The sequence below is a fragment of the Rhea pennata genome, chromosome 6, assembly GCF_028389875.1.
Source record: "Rhea pennata isolate bPtePen1 chromosome 6, bPtePen1.pri, whole genome shotgun sequence".
NCBI classification, from domain to species: domain Eukaryota; kingdom Metazoa; phylum Chordata; class Aves; order Rheiformes; family Rheidae; genus Rhea; species Rhea pennata.
This window is the reverse complement of record NC_084668.1, coordinates 34,821,721-34,839,438: the sequence shown is the minus strand read 5'-3', so window position 1 is coordinate 34,839,438 and position 17,718 is coordinate 34,821,721. Positions and strand designations below refer to the sequence as shown.

At 37.2% G+C, this 17,718-nt stretch overlaps 1 protein-coding gene across 3 annotated transcripts in view; it reads right to left on the bottom strand.

Annotated features, from left to right (window-relative positions):
- CARF (calcium responsive transcription factor) overlaps nt 1-17,718 on the bottom strand; it is a 27,923-nt gene extending 10,205 nt beyond the window's left edge. For 2 of the 3 annotated variants that reach the window (XM_062578865.1, XM_062578866.1), the window contains exons 1-5: nt 11,507-11,592; nt 4,001-4,121; nt 2,309-2,452; nt 1,636-1,869; nt 1,043-1,205 (exon numbers count right to left, since the gene is read on the bottom strand). In XM_062578865.1, the coding sequence (XP_062434849.1) occupies nt 1,043-1,205; nt 1,636-1,869; nt 2,309-2,452; nt 4,001-4,104 (645 nt within the window). In that variant the 5' untranslated portion in view covers nt 4,105-4,121; nt 11,507-11,592. Of the gene's footprint in view, nt 1-1,042; nt 1,206-1,635; nt 1,870-2,308; nt 2,453-4,000; nt 4,122-6,625; nt 6,816-11,506; nt 11,593-13,114; nt 13,245-15,499; nt 15,621-16,002; nt 16,126-17,677 lie in introns of those variants that run through there. The other variant, XM_062578867.1, reaches the window with a different exon arrangement.

The following is a 17,718-nucleotide window of genomic DNA, read 5'->3' as shown; positions in this document are numbered from 1 at the left end:
AAAGGAAAGAGATCTCAGTTCTCAGAAATGGTGCAAGTTTGTCTACTACAGGAACACAGGCTCAACACAGGACCCATAGGAACACAGATAGTGAAAGCCAATGTCTAAAACTACACCAGCTAATAACTATGTATTTTGGATGTTCTTGGTTTACTAAAAACACTCCCCCCCCTCCACCCCACCCCCAAAAAAAAAAAGCCCTGAAAGCTGAAACACTGTAAAAGATTTCTAACGTGCTGTAACAGCAAGGCTAAAGCCTGCTCAGTACAGTGGAAGCATTTTAAAATGAAAAATAAACAGCTAAACCATTGAGTTAATTAACAAATATCAGCCACTTACCTGAGAGAAGTACAATGTACAGAAGAGAAATACCTGACTACATAGCATAACTTAATATTACAGTTTGGCAAAACTAATTTTAAAACTTTTTCACTGTCAGCCTCATAACTAGCAAAACTAGTGTCACTTTGCATGCCTTATTACTCAGTAGGCAAAAGAAAGTTAAGGAACAACCTGTAAGGGTTACTGAGCATTCCCTCCTATATACTTCAGGCTTACTTCACTTTTTATAGTGTATGGGCTAATATTATTACCTACATTCAAAATGCTGTATGAGCCCTATTTTAGCCTGCACCTGACACACATTCCATCCCCACTTTTCCACACATGAAAAGGTAGAAGTGGTAACTTCTCCAAAACATAGTACACAACAAAGCCATGCAAAAATTTTTCTGATGCGTGTCCATTTTCCACAACACATGGCCTCCAGCTCATGCACTCTTCATGTAACTGCTAGTATTGTGCAACGTGTCAATCAACTAAAAGCAATCTAATGGTAATGAGATAAATACTGAACAAGGTCATAAGGTTTTATTCAGATTTAATTCAACATTGCTGAGCCAGAGATTGCACAGAAAATGTTGCTGCTGTGAATACAAATTCGGTGAGAATTTTGATAGAAGTGTGGTTAGGTAGTAAAAATTAGGTAAGACTTCTAGTATCTAACTCCAAGAATCAAAAGAAACATTAAGGCCAACAGTACCGTTGCTGGTATGCTTTCCGAGTTATACACCATCTCCCCACTCCTCAGGGACTTTTGCACTTCATGAATGTGGTTCTTGATGTCATTCACAGTAGGGAAGAATGACAGGTTATGCCTCTCTGGCACTTCATCAGGTTTGAATAATTCTCTTTCCACATACTTTCTGTCACATGTTAAAGGAAAAAAGACTTCAAAAATTAGAATATGCATATTTGCAATCTACTAGTATATTTCCCTCTGCTATATGTTATTTCCCTCTTCTTTCTCCCTCCCCTTTCTGCAAAGACAAGGCAAGAACAAGTCAGATCATCATCTGATCCAGTTCTGCAAGCATGTGCTCTAAAGTCTGGAATTAAAAATCCCTATTTATTCAACCAACTTTAGAGAGGACAGCAGCTCTTAATAGCTCTCTATAATGAAATGAGGAAAAAAAGATAAAATCTGGAAAAAACGGATTCTAAGGACACATGGGAAAAACATTCAGTAATGTATCTGTACTGCCATTCAGTTGCAAGACAAATTAATCAAACATAAAAGTGGATATAGCACTACAAACTGAGAAAGGTGCAATTACCAGCCAGGTAATGTTGTACCTTAGTTGCTTCCTCACTGCATAGACCTGTTCTATTCCCTGAGACACCAGTTCTCGGATCTTGTCTGCTACTTGAGGATGAAGTCGAGAAGGCAAAGTACAGTTCTCATCTCTAACAACTTCTTCCTCTTCCTCTGGAGAAGGCATAGGAAAATGGGAAGGTGAAGAAGGAGGGCACAAAGTTTCCATTTCATGATACTGGTGGGCTTGCTGAGTGGGTAACTGTACATACCACCTGGCAAGAAAGAGAGAATTTCTATGCACAATCCTTGAGCAAATTCAATAAAACGAATCACTTGGAGAAACAGTCTGACGATGACAAATGACCAAGTTAGATTGGCTTAAGTTTTCACTGCCTCTGAGCTGGAAGATATTGACCTTGAGAGCTCAGGGCCCTCTCTCACTTTTGCAATGCAAAATAAAGTTAAATCCCCAAATAATATAGCTCTTCCCTGCACAGCAACATCTGCTTAAGCTTCACAGTTTTGAGTATAACACATTTACCAAACTAAATAATCCAGACCCATACAAGTTTTAACAGCTTTTTCTTTTCTAATTATTAAGCAAGAGCCTTAATAACATCACTAAAAGAAAAAAGCCAGTCAATCAAATTATCTCTTTTTTGCTTCATTTGTCAAGTTAAAAATAAATAAATAAATAAGTGGAAGTTTCACCTGAGGACACCTCCAGCATCTATCAAGTTCTTCTTCAGCATGTTGAATGCTTTTTCCTGCTCCATTCTTATGATTTTCTTGTCAATTTTAGGGTCAGTGGGAACTCTATACTCTGGAAACTTTTGAACCTTCTTAATATAGATCCTTCCAAGGTGGGGGAGAAAAAAGAAAATAAGAAAAATTCTGCTTCATTGCACTTCTCCCTCAGGCGGGAGGCAAAAAAAAAAAAAAAAAAAAAAAAAAAAAATAACACTTACTTCATAGCAGATACTACTTACAAAAAAAGTTCAAGCAGCATGATACAGGGGGTAAAGAGCCTCTAATAGAACTGAAGAATTGCTAAAGACATATCAACAGAGATGGACACAGACACTGGACTTCTGTTCCAGTTTGGAAGCCACTCAGTCACATCAGAGTGGTGACGTACCTTAAAAATCCTCTGTCCCTCAGTAGGATAAACAATGCACATCATTTCCTGACACACTGTGCAAGTTTACCCCGCTTGACGCCTGAGCTGAGCACATACACTTGTGTCTAACTGCACCCGTCCAAGTAAACACATTCTTAGCTCAGTAAAAACTGAGCATGCAGGGGCAGTGAAACCTGGAAAGCTGCAGCACGATGCTCAAGGGTAGGAAAAACCATTAAAGTTGGATAAGAAGGAAGTCCCTGGTGAACAGAAAGAACTGCAACTTCTCCTGCAAATAGGACTTCTGCTGTATTTGTATGATTACCAACGTGAGTGTAATTAAATCCAAAGGAAAAACAAATAAGAGGATATAGTTTTAGGACTAAAATAGTTGCCCCAAGTCAGCTGAATTTCCATTACTGCAGCTGTCAGTCTGTGCTGGTCTAATTAATGCACCTTGGGTATCTGAACCCCAGATTCATGGATACAACTGAAGACACTGAAGCAATGGTTATCAGCTCTACAAGCAGGGGAGAAAGGCAGAATTGGGAATGTAATTATTTTAGGCTGGTGTTTGAGGGAATAGAAAAGCTTTTGCTTTTGAAGGCCTCTATTCAAAATTTTTGGTCATCATTCAGTAGATTTTGACCTTTGGTCTGTAGCCATGTTAAGGGATCCACATAATTCAGCTAAGAACTCACAAAAAGATGCTTAAAATTCTTATTCAGGAGTTCGCACACCCACTGGAAAATGTCTGAGATTTGCAAATCAAAAGGAGGGGAATGACTATTCTAAGACAGAGCAGAAGGTTACTTACGCTATCAGAATCATTACTATGTGTGTATCAGTCTACCCTAGCTTCCTAACCTGTTATTAGCTGCAGCTCACATGTGCCATATCTGTACAAAGAATTAACAGAGTAACACTCAGAATACAACTTCCTCTCATGCTGTTTCCTCCCCTTTTCTCAGGTGCACTAAAGCATACGATGATATGATGTCTTCAATAATGCTTAGACAGAGGATGATTCTTACTTGTACTTTACATCCTGATGTGCTGTTACTTTGCACCTATACAACCTATCAAATCTCATCTCTGTTCAGTTTCACAGGCTTCCTCCCTCTAAATGAGCACGAACCTCAAATCATCCAGGAGACAAAGCTAAGAGCCTTAGTGCATGGTATCAGCTATTACTCCAACACACAGTGCTCTGTCAAGGCTCACAAAAGGTAAGCTCTCTTAGGACAGTGAGTAGGTCTTCCAGCTTCATAACTAATTCTTACCTTGCTGGACAAGTGGCTTTGTACAGATGGCCAGAGGCACCTTCTGGCTCACCAGCTTTTTTGGGCTGGAAACCTTTCCTCCTTGGCCCATACTGGCATTCCATTACAATGGCTCTACTTCCTGGGAACAGAAAGTAATTTACTCAATCAGATATTCAAGCAACCACTGAGGTCCAGACTCTATAGTAAAACAGTACAGAAATGATGAAAGCTCTGAAACGCGTCTATTTAATATCAGACTCTTAAGAAGGCAGAACACTAAGTGCAGCAAGCATTCCAATATGGTACAAATGCTTCTGTCATAGCATCTAAGAAATACATAGCATTTTCAAAACATTTCACAAACTAATTACACTTCACAACACTCCTTGAAGATACATAGAGACAAAATGTTGGCTTCTGTCTTGATGAACACCAATGCTTTACACAATAAGCAGCCTTCTGAGTTACCAGTGGAGCACAATGTTGGTTGGTAATAAAGGTAAGCAAGAGAAGCAGAATCCCCCAAATAACCTAGAAAATACACAGCTGAAATCAAAGCTTAGGCATGTTCACCCTCCTGTCTTAAATCAATACTCTAGACAATATTGTCCTGTGAATTCCTACTTAAGGTTTGCAAGCCTGATTTATTGTCAGTTTTTGACTTATCTATTAAGTAATACTGCTTCAGTGTGGCATACCCCCCCCCCAAAAAAAAAAAAAAAAAAAAAAGATGGGCTTAAACAAGGGATCATGTATCTCTAAATCTCATTCAAATAAGTGGCTTCTTCCAGGCAGACTTCTGACAAAAAGGAATTAATAGGCATAGCACTGAAGTGTTTGTGGTTAAGGGAACTTGCATTTCTTCTCTGTCATGTTTAGTTTTCTTTCTGTCATGTTTTATCTATAATCTTTTTCTTTATTCCCTGTCATCTTTTACCTACAATCAGTATACTGGCAGGGAGCTGCCTTTACAACAAATAATATAACTAAAGAGTTTTAAAGTATCACATCACCAATATTGACCTTCCATCAGAAAATTAATAATTTATTGCATAAGAGTATAATATAAAAAAATAAAAGCAATGCAAGTAGAGAAATAGGCAATTTAAAAGTAGATTAGGTATGACGAATGGATAGTTATTTAGGCTTTTCTTTTTTTGAAACAGAGAATCAATGTGCTATGACTGTAGAAGACTTCAACAGCTTTAAACTAGTATTTGCTAGTATGATGCAACATTGTTTAACATGCTCAAGGTGACCCTGAGGTTGGACTAGATGATCTCCAGAGGTCCCTTCCAACCTTACTGATTCTATGATTCTATGAATCTCAAAAGCATTTTGATGGGATCCTTGTTTTACAAAGAGATCAGCTATTCAAAAACCACATTAAAAATAATAACCAAGATTTATTTAGATGAGTAGTACATATTTTACAATATAGAAAACTACCCAACTTCTCTAGATTTCCCCACAGCAGAAGCACAGCAGGAAAGGTACTACAGATAGGTTCCATTTATGCAGAGGACAGAAATCGCTCACAAACAACACTTTTGTTCTGCACAGTTTAGAATTCAGTCATCTGAGATTTAAACTACAATTCAGTAAATCATATTCACAGCCTCTGCTCTAAAGACATGAAGGATTTTAACGGATTCTTTTAATAGAACAGTCATAAACTAAAGCTAAATGCATTGGAAAAGCAACACACTGAAACATACAAAAAATTCTACAGCTCAACAATCAGAATCTCTGTTAGTTTATAACACTTCACAAAATAATAACAACAAAAGCACGTGCTTTTGCTCTAAACATCTTTCTTGGGGTGGGGAGGGGAACTCATATTTACTAGGTAGATCTTAAAAGAAATTAAAGATGTCTGAAAATATATTTGGGGGAGAAATAAGGTAGGAAATAGTAAGGGTAAGCTGTTTTGAATTTGTTCTTAACTTTCTTCTACTACCTCACAGTTTATGGCTTAAGCTTTAAAATTGCTGCTGACATTTTACTTTTTTGGTTACTTTCAGGAAAACACACATAACCTATATTCCAGTCATTCCTGATCTCTGTGCAACAACATGTTAATTTCATACACTAATTTTATGTACGCACTCCATGAGGCTTGTAAATTCTGCACTTTCATTAAAAAAATGTCTACTGAGATATGTTGGTTTGTTTGTTGTTGTTGTTGTTGTTGTTTTAAGGGACCATTTAAATAACTTACTAGCTGAGTAAACAACTTATAAGCTTTTCAAGGATCTCCCACAGTAAGCAAGACTACTGGAACAAGTCCTTTCCCTTATGAAAACTTTTGTGTTCTGGTAGAGTAGATAAGTAGAGATCTCTAAACAGCTCACTCATCTGAACTCCCAAACAGTAATTAACTGATTTATTATTAAAGAATAAAAGAACTAAATCACTTGGAATAAAGCATAAGCCTGTGATTTCAGGGAATCAAGCTCCTTCAGACTGCAGCATGGATGTACCCAAGTGGCTTCTTTTTTTTTTTTTTTTCTTTAACTGCTTGTGCCTTAACTTTATCAACACCATGACATCATGGAACACCATGAGGATCCTTTTTTAAGGCTGGCTGGCAACTGATGTTAAAATTTTAAAGTAATTATTAAAATAAAAGAAGTTAGTTACCTGCATTGACAAATGGGATCCCATCATATGGGACATACTGAGATTTCCACATCAACCGTGTGGCGGGTTTGGCTGGGCTTGGAGACTGGCGTGTCCCCCACACACTTTGTGTTTGCTGCTTGTGTAGCGTTAGAACACTCTCTAATTCTGTCTCGCTCACACAATAGCCGCGGTACGAGTCCCCAATTTTCTGCATGGAAAGGAGGTGAAATAATAAGATTATTCACCCAGCTGACTGCTGTCCATTACCCAAGAAAATGAAAGCAGTCTGGGACTCTGGCAAGTGAGGACACAGTCTCAAATTTTTTTTTGGGGGGGGGGGGGGATTGTGTTTTCTTTCCTATTAGTATCCTCACAATCTTCTCCTTACCATAGGATCTAATATCACAGCAGTTTCCAATAAGGTCAGGAGTTTGTCAGTCCTCCAAGACCTTAAATACACCAAGAACCCCAGAAAAGGTTACAGAGTTAGTGCCAATACTGATTTTTATATGACATAACTCCACTCCTGTTGTTTCCCCCACATATACTTCAGCTGCAGTCACCTTGGACACAGTCATCTTAAGTGAACATATTCACCTGATTCCCATGGGTATCTTACATGCTAGAAACGTATCTACTTCAATACACACGCACACTCCACACTGAGCAGGGACAGAATACATCTGCTCGTATCAACAGTAACAACCTCACCCACGTAGTGTATTAACACCGAACTGAGCATCTCATGTAATTTTCCTCCCAAGTTCCACAATACACTCCATTCTCAGAGTTGCACAGAAATGTAACACAAGAGACTCTCCACATGCAAATTGACAAAGAGTTTCAATGAATGCTACTAAACTCTGGCCAATCCCAGAAAAAATGTATCTAAATCTGACTCAAAAGAAAAAAAAAGAAAAAAAAACTCATTGCCTTTGCAACATCTTCTGTGATAGGTGTTTAGCTACTCAGAGACATCACAGCTAGTTCAGTGCTGATCTACGGGGGTCAGTCACTGAGCAGGGAAAGTGCTGGGACAGAGATGAGCTTTCTGTCCAAATTCAGAACCCCAAGCTCACTATTCAGCTGTAGTCCAGGGTCAGGCTGACTAAGCAAATGACAGTAATGCACAGAGCAGTCTGCCAACTCAGTTTTACAGCATAACCATGGGACAAACACATGAGGAAGGAGGACAGAAGTCTGAGAGATCCATTTTGCCACTTTCATTGACACGGCAGCCAGATCTTTACATAGATGTTTAAAAGCCAACAGCAGTGGCTCTTCATAGATATCTATCATATCTCACAAATATATTAATGACAGCTGCATAAAGGTGCCTCATAGTCACCTGAAATAAACAAAATGTCTGTGGTTAGCAAGAACAAATGTTGTCAGAGAACAACTGAAGTGGGCCAGACATGGTGTTGCTGCCAGCACAAGCTCAAAAGCATAGGGTTATGCACCAGTTGTGTCAGTCACTCTGAGACCTCAGTTACTTACACAGCACCCAAGCTAGCTACACAAAGTCTACACACACCACCCTCTCACAGCTGTGGCCAGGAAGAAAAGCTGGCAGTTGTTTAGTGAGAGGTTATAAACAGCAATTCTGGCCAAAACTTGATCTAGAAATCCAGGAGAAGCAAAGGAGCCTGAGAAGAGCAAGGCTGTATGTTTCTTTCCAATCACAGCAGCAACTGCAATACAACTCACCCTGCAAATACTGTGTACCCAGCATTCTCTTTCCATACCTTATACCTGTCACTATAAACAGGTTATTGATCTTATACTAGGGAGATGAGAGAAGACTAATCAAATTGTTGCATCATAAAACTACTGACAACATTTGTTAGGGCACTGTCTCCTATTCTGGCTTCGCTTATGCACAAAATAGAGCATTTTCTCAGAGGGAAAAAAGCTGTCAGAATCTCCAACCTCTAGTAGCTTCCCAAGTGTGAATAAATGGACATGTTAGTGTGACTATCTGCTCCAAACAAATAAATCAACTTACTCTTGCACAGTTGATTAATAAATGCAGTTTCTAATCATGCTGTATTTCAGCATGACAGATGCTGGAAATCCATTTTGATCAGACCACTGAAAACCTTTTAAGTAGGTTACCGAACAATTTATAGAAAATAATTTATTTTAAAACTTTTTATTAAGAAAGTAATTAGCCTGAAATAGTTGCATTTCCTCCTACTCTTTTGACTCAGCCATACTTCAAGCCAGAAAAGAAGGAATTCCTTTTCTCTCCCCTGACCTGATCTCAGAAAGGGGATATAAAAGCCTACTCTAAAGTACACATATTAAGACTGCAGTTATGCTTGAATTAAGTAACAGAAGCAGGATGTAAGAGGCATTATGGTGACTAGGCACTGCAGAGGCAAGCAGAATAGTTCAAGGCAGGTAGGGAACCAACACTAACTGCAGAGTTTAATGCTAATTTTGAACAGCTGCAGCTTTTACTGTTCTGTGTTTGCTGATGCCTGACCACCAAAAGAGTCATCTCCCTTTATAGTTCAGTCCCGGTCTGTAATTTGGTCAACTTCCCAATAGATATACTGGGCAATATGTATACAGGCTGCGCTATGGCTTCAAGTGCTGGTATCTTCTGTGAAATTCACACAGGCCTCCATGGTGTTTAAGTTTAGTTCTATTCTGGAAAGTGATTGAAAAAGTGAAATTGTGAATTGGCATATTTAACTGCACCAAGCGTGTTCAGTCTGAAGGCAAAGCATTTTCTCTAACTGCCAGATCTCCAAATTCTGATTAGGCTATTCTATCCTGTTACCAGTAATAAAACATTCCTCAAGACATACAGAGACACCCTTAAAGATAAATGACATCTCAAATCCCATTGTCTCTGGTCTGTGCCCAAAAAAATGCACATGCAGCCTAACAGTGTATGGCGCATTTACCCTGTGAAACTGACTGCAATTCAGCAAAACCCTGCTGATAACACACAAGAAGGAACAGAGTTCAGGTCATTCCTCCTTGACCAGGTTGTCTCTGCAGAGTGAGCAGGAACAAAAAAAGTTTGTTTTGTTTTGTTTTTTTATAAAAGGAATAGGGACAGATAATGCGTATTGGCAACAGCTCTGCTCAACAGCAGAGAGAGATCTTTATATCCACAGAACACAACTGCCATTTTAAACAGAGACAATATTTTGTTCTCCTTTTCCTTAAGGATAAGGACTCTATGAGTGCTGTTGCTATGAATTTTAAACACAGCAGGTAAAATTTCTGAAGGAGCGTAATGGACTCAGATAGACCAAACAGACCCTTATACAAGTCCTCTTATAAAATGAAGCCAATAATTAATGATCCAGTTAAATTACATGGATGTTAAAACATGAAAGTACATGTCACAGAGAGGTAGAAACATAGTAAGAGGGGTTACCACCTTATACTCAGGGGTATAACCCTATACATTTTACTGAACTTAAACAGCTAATCAGCCATATAAAATAAGTGACTCATTTATTCATCATTTATTTAATCATCTAGCTTATATGTATTGGGAATAAGAACTTTATTTCCAGGCTTGAAAAATGTGGAAAAAATTAAGGCATTCATACCCAAATTGATATACCCAAATTATATGTACTGCACATCTTAAACACCTAACTAGCAATTAAAATAGTATCTCTAGCATGGAAAAGCTAATGTTACTAATTTTCTGACCTCTTTATGTTTAAAAGATTGTAATAGTGCACCATACCATATTCATAAAATGAAAGGCACAGAATAAGGCAGAAATAGATTCAAATACTTAGTTAATCTTAAAATTATTCAGAAGTGGATACAGAAGGGAATTCACTCTCCAAGCCTTGCAACTGAAATTTCTAGTTATCAGTAGTCAAACCGATAAGAAAAATCTTCTAATGGTAATCTGAAGAGGTGAACCAGCTACAGAGATAAGGAATTTTCCTTTGCAAAGGTATTAACAGAAAGTCAAATAAATATCTATCAGGAAGACTGTCATTGTAGGAGGATGGAGTAGATGCCCCCTCAAGAACTTTCCAATCTGCCTCCTCCTTCCTTTAAATGATTTATGATGCATTCTAGCTGTTGACATCACAGTCATCAGGATATTTCTGCAGTCATCTAACAATATGCAAATCAAGAGGAAGTTCTGTTTAAGTCAAAAGACACGATAGGGTTGAAGAGATGGACCAAATATGCAAGTTCTCCATTTAGGGTGGTGAATTATCTGTACAATTTACAGTGAAAGATCATTTTATAGTTTTTCAGTAGGTAATCAGAAAAAGGGTAGCAACCTTTTTAAATATAAAGCATTTCTCCCATCAAAATTAGGTGTGTAAAATCCTAAAGCAAATGTTAGTTACTTCAAGGAAGAAAGAAAAAAAATAGATAACGTTACCACAGAATTTTTGATGAAAGAGGGAAAAAAAATCCAAAAGATAAATGCTTTACTAAAACATTGACATTAAGGTGTTCTAATAAGTCCCAGACTAGACCCGACAAGTGTTTTTTAATTTCTGCAGGACAGTACAAAGTAATGTGAACCATTGCAGACTGAGACCATATAAAAGGAATTTTATTCTTTAATTAATGGATCGCTAGTGCAACAAAAAAACAGTTTGCTCATTAGAAGCCAGCAGGCTTCTGAGAATCAGTAGCTTTTTCTAATGCTGTACAAAATCAAGAGATTTCAGAAGCATAATTTTTGCTTCAGGGGCTGTTGTTAGTCACTGATTCCAGTATTACAAGGGATATTATAGCATTTTACATTTTTATATGTGCTAGTACCACTGCTTTTTCATAGAACCAGGACGCTTGAAAACATGCAAATTCCACAACTGTAAAAATTACTCCTTTGAGTGTGTCATGATCTAGACAGAATAAACCATCAAGTCAGAATTGTTTGCAGCCCACCTCACAGTTCCTGAGACGGCGTGCCCATGGAGGTGTATTTGGGGACAATGGCTGTACAGGGATGGGAAAGGGATCTTCCACTAGCCTGAAAAAATACAACATAATAAAAATCTATAAGGACAGCCAGGACAGCAATAGTTTAGTCTAACATATCAAACCAGTACATTATGTATACCTTTACAGCATATGACCAAACAACAGGCATTGTATCAACTTGCCTTGAAAACCTGCACTTAATTTTCCCCATGTTCTATTTTATTGCCAAAATAATTCACTGTAAATATGAATATTTTAAACACCACTGTCTTCTGTGTTCAACAGTACTTCTAAGTATTTAGTATTCTCAGTATTACTTCCTGAAAACAATAGCCAAAACATTGGTAAAATAGACCAATTGATTATCTTGATAGTTTTCTTTCTCAGATAGATGGTAGACTGCTGAGGTTAAAATCAATTCAAATGTGCATTAAATGCTGCACATTTTAGTATATTTTAAATTACTGAAAAACAATTCCAACAACTGTTTGAAGTAAATACCTAGTTTCCCCATTCCTTAAACTCTGGGGTGGAGATGATGCCTGCTCCTAACAGTTCTGAAAGTATCATTCTAAAACACATCTACATCACCTCCTGTCCAAATAACGTCTCATTCTCAGAACGTTTTTTCCTAGCACATCCAAATTACATTCACAACATCCATTCACAAACTGTTTTTTATTTTAAATATTTATTGAATACATGTAATTTGTGCTATATTGCTAAGATTATTTTAATTTCTTCTACTTCCCAATTTCAAAAGAGCATAAATCAATGAGAAGTCAAACCACAAAACTTTTTTTTTTTTTTTTTAATGAAAAGAATCCCAGATTATTCAGGATTAAAATACTAGGCATCACCTAGCATTGTGACAGAATCAGCTGCATATCGAAGAGAAGAAAAGCATAACTAAACTATTTTAACTTTTAAAAAAAAATTCACTGATCAATTCGCTTGTCTATTATTCCACTGAAACACAGTTAGCAGCAGCTTTCTCATAGATTTTATCAAAGGAATTTCAAGTTCTCTGAGGAACAAAGACAAGGCTCTCTCTATTAAGGTCAACTATTACAGTCTCCACCTAGCAAACTAATTTCTACACTCTACCTAAGATCTACCCACCCTCTGCCCCTTTGCAGGGGTGGGGGTGGGAGGAAGGTCTATAGATTTTAATACACTGATACATGAAACTCTCTCTCAAGCATCCACTTCCCCTGTGGCTCCTTCATTGAAACATCTTCAGCTCTCAGTAATATCAGTAATCTATCTGGAGTTATTTCAGTAATTTTTACTGTGTTACTTTAAACACCCATTTGTTGTTTTGGTCAGAATATATCCAACTTTCTCTGGAATTCAGGTGCTAACTGCTCTTTCCATTGCTCTGTCACAGACAAATGTTCCCTGCAAATGCAGTATGCTACACATCATTAACTAATTCTAAAGAACCATAACCTCCACTGAAATAGTCTATGGTAATTTTGTAATAACTGTTGCAAAAACAAACTCCATGAAAAACTGGCAGTACTACCAGCAGGTCAAAGTGCTTGTTAATCCTTTTAACTCCTGACCTACCTGGTGGTGTTTCTTTTCGATATAGAGAGGGATGCATGTGGATGTAGATTGTAACTGCTTGTACTGTCTCCTACAGCAGCCACTGCTACCATCTGCAAGTTCCCATCACTGCACTTCTCTTCTGAAACATCTTTGCAAAAACAAAATATCCTCCTGGTTAATAACTGAATAAATATGGGGAAATGACAAGCTACGATTAGATTGTGTTGGAAAAATAACAGTTTTTGCATATGAAATAAGATTTTTGTTAACCATAGCAACCCTTATCACAGGTTGTCATCCTTCAGATCTGCTGTATACCAGCACACAGAATTGCTCTCTTACCCAGTTCTCTCAACAGAGTAAGTTCATCTACAGTCTAAGAGCACAGAGACACCTGTAACATTGTTCCTAATCAATATATTTGCATATATTAGCACATAAATGGCTCTTTTCATCAAAGCAGGTAACACAATTTAATCCTTTCAAATGAGGCAAAACAACTCACTAACATTACTCCCGTTACACAGCTAAAGAAGTTGAAGCAGCAAAGATACAGATCCAACAGTACAGAAATAATCAGTGCCTGAGCTGGTTTTCAACATATAGTTTTTTTTCCCCCCTTTTTTTCCTCTTTTTTTTTTTTTTTTTTTTGAACTTATTTACATGAAAATGTAAATGTGTTGGTTAAGACAAATGCTTTAGCCTTTTTTGATAATAGGGAGCAATCCATAAGCTAATGAATACTATTCCATTGAAGCTGGCACATACAGTTAAACAAAAATATGGTGAAAAATTGTGAAAGCATGCACGTGATATTTTGGTCTCAGCACAGACAAAAGCAAATTATCTTTAGATGCTGGATTTTTTTTCCTTAAATTATGAAAGCTTCTTTCCCCATCCCACGGACATGCCCTTAGGAGACTAAACTCCACTCTGAACTCCATGCCATTTTATGCATTAACACCAGTTGCAGGCAAGTGAAACTCAAGTGCTAAAAGCGCTTTCTCATTCCCCTTCAGTCTCTGTAGTAAACCACTGACAAGCCTTACTAATGGTCTTTTAAAAATAAAGGAGATCAAATAATTAAAAAGCTTTTTACATAGCAAGATTTTAGGGGAAAAAAACTGTAGCATTGTTACAGAACATGGATTCAAATACTGTGAAATCGAGCTATTTGCAAACACAGAGCCTCAGGTATGATAAAAAAAATTGAGAGGCAAAAATACTATATATGCAAATATTGTAACTCACCACCTACAAAAAATAGCAGCAATTCTTCAGTAAGTTAAAGTTTCACAGTCAGCCTAAAGTCATCTAAGATTACAATGTAACCAAAGGGTGGTCTCACCCCTACAGTAACAGCTGGAGAAGGAGGGAAGGATGCCAAGTTAGGGCAGGAGCAGGCCTTTCGACAGAAGGTCATGAACTAAAGTCCAACCTTAAGTGAAAAAAGGTTGGATCATGATTTGAATCACAACTCCTTTTTCTGTCTACCCAGCATCAGGATTCTGGTCTTTTCTAAGAGCGCTTATGCTGCAGGAATGTTGACCTTGTACTTAGATTTTGAGAACATGCTCAAATTTTATCTAGAAGAGGCAAAACCAGTTCAAAAAACTTTGGAGAGTTTGACAAGATGTCACAGCTTAGTCAGTTCTCAATCTTATTCTGTGAATGTAAACTGGTACATAGCTTTCAGCCATCCAGCTAAGCCTGCAAATAAATAGTCATCTTTCAGAATTTCACTATGTTCCTTTTCTAAAAAAAAACTTAAATTTTGTGTCTGCACCTGTGCACCTTGTCATATGTTCAAAATGTGAAACTTAACACACTGAGGGCAAATGATTGGCAATGAAACAAAATGTACCGCTCGTTTTCCTCACTGAGAATTGATTTTCTCCCTCAATAATTCATTTCTGGCTTCATTAAAAAAAAAATCATTACCAGTGGTCTCCAGAAAAGACCAAAAACAAACAAACAAAGACCAACTCCTCTGTTACAATACTTGAATTAACTACTTCACTTAAACTGAAATAAGTAACTCAAAGCTGAAAATACTTTTCTAATTTAGCATAAATAGCCTTATGAACAGTAAACGAGACAAAAAGCAGTTTTGTGCTTGATATTCTAGTTTACCCATCACATATCTAAAGCAATCACAATAACCCTTATTTCATAAGGCTTTTTGTCCAACACAAAACATGTTACGTGAAACAGCAGATTCACACTTGGAAGGCAAATTCAGTAAGTATGTATGTATTTTTGTAATTATCTCAAGGAAACTAAGGAAAGCTAAGGAAAAAATTAAATAAGAGTTCACTAAGCATACATACAGCAGCTTCTTAAACATCCTTAAACAGGATGTTTAGTCACAGGACATCTTCTCTTTCCACAGGTTAAACTTACCCTGTGTGCTGGTTACATCCAGAAGCTGCCCTTGAGGAATAATCACTTGGGCCATTCCTGGCTGGGCAGAAGGAATGACGTGCAGCACCTGTCCATTTTCTGAATGGCTGGCAACAATCATCTGAAAGGCAATCACACAAAAAGATGAATGGCAATCTAATGTAGGGCGATTACCATACAGCATGATTGGTTTTGATTACTATCAGAATTAGAAATATTCCAGCTGGAACTAGGACCTCTGTGCTAATTTGTTTTCATATAATACAAGCAAATGGTATATTTATTGTCAATTTTTTAAAACTACCTCCCACCTTTTACAATAGCTTTCTAACTCATTAGAGAAGATAAAAACTAACAGGATTCTACAATGAATTATACGCTTATTTGAATGGCTGGGGATGGCTGTCTGGGTTTACCAGGTGGAACTCCTTCGCAGAGAGAGGATGCGGCTGGGACAGCCACACAGGCACGGCTAAGGATGGAGAACTGCCTGAGACACGTACTGTGATCGGCAAGGCTGTGGAAGAGTCACTCTGTCCAAACGATGGTTCGCTGGAATCCATGTAGGTTAGATGCTTTCACAGAGGAAAACCAGTAGAATGTACTTTAATCCTTAGTTGTAATTTCTGCTTAAAAAATATATATATATATGTTTAAAAACCGGCACGCTACATTTTATTCTCAGGAGGAGTTCTTTTCCTTCCGACCAAGAATTGCTAACACTAGCAGTTCTGTTTCTATTTTGAATATATTTCTGCTTCCCAGAATAGACAATTTCTACCTAGGGGAAAGAAAACCCCTTGTATCCACAGTCTGTTCCCTAAAATTGTTCATCACTTCAGAAAAACTTGAGTCCACCCAGGAACTTAAGGTTAAAACAAGATACCAAAAACAAAAGCCTAAAACATCCAACAACTCAATTTCACAATGAAAGGAATCCTAGATACTCTTCTACTCAGCTTTCATATACATGCATTTAGGTATGAAGACAAAAAAACAAACAAACAAACGCTGTAAGATAACAAACGCATTCCTAACTCTTTACTGCAGAAGAATCACAAGCAGCACAAAACAACAAATTCAAATGCAAGAATTTATATAGTGCAAGACCAAGAATCAGATTTTATTGATATCTCTTAAGAATATGTACTCAGAGCTCATTCTCATCAAGCTTGTGGAACTGGGTTGTTACAGCACTTTCCACTTTTATCTAGATTATGTGCTTAAGCACAAATATCTGTCTTTTTTAAACTCAGACACTGCAAAATATTAAAATTTTTAAAATAAAGGAAAAGAGGTAGTCCTTGTGCAGGATATCATATCAGGATATCACTTGCCCAGTACAAGGAGGAATGCAGTTTGTTACAACTCTTGCAGCAAACATATGACCAACTTGGATGTTACTGCAACAAAAAAATTTGCAAACTACCTATTCAAAAAGCAAGGAAAATGTTTCTAAATTCTATATTAACATCAGAATTGGCCCAAATAATATCTTCAAAATTTCAGAAGTTTCAGCAGGGAGAATTTATATCTGACTGTTGTAAACTACACAAGAGCAGCAGCAATGAATGCCTGGCATTGGTTGCTTTAAAGACATTGTATAGTATAAAGGCCATGAGCACACTACTAAAACAAACACTACCTGAATGATATTTTATGTTAGCACTAATTAGCATAAGAACATTCATACATGAAAGTATTTCTGACTAAGACACCTGGCAACATTAGGTTAAAAATACACTATACGTTCCCCTCCCTTGGTACCTAGATAGGTGCCCTTTATCCTCAGCTTCCTATTTCCCCACACACAATCACAGAGCAATTTGTGCTGATTTTCAAGTGTTCTGAACCTCTCTTATTGCCACGCACATCCTCAAACATTCTTGTAATAAAGGATTTTCTTAACACAATATAAATATATATTTCTTCAGCACTACAACAGAATTACTAAATATCATTATTAGAAGGCTGTCTAGTCATACGCAACATCTAGATATTCATCAGTTAAAAAAATAACGCAAGAAACCAAGGTAAGGAACAGCTATACTTTGTAAAAGGACACATTAGATTAGTATCAAGAGAAAGATACACATATTGACAAGACAAAACATCATATTGTAAATTCATCAGAGGACAGAAAGAAAGTATCGACAATGACAGACATTTAGATCTCACCTTAAAAATTTAATCATCTCTTTTTGACTCCCCTGTTCTAC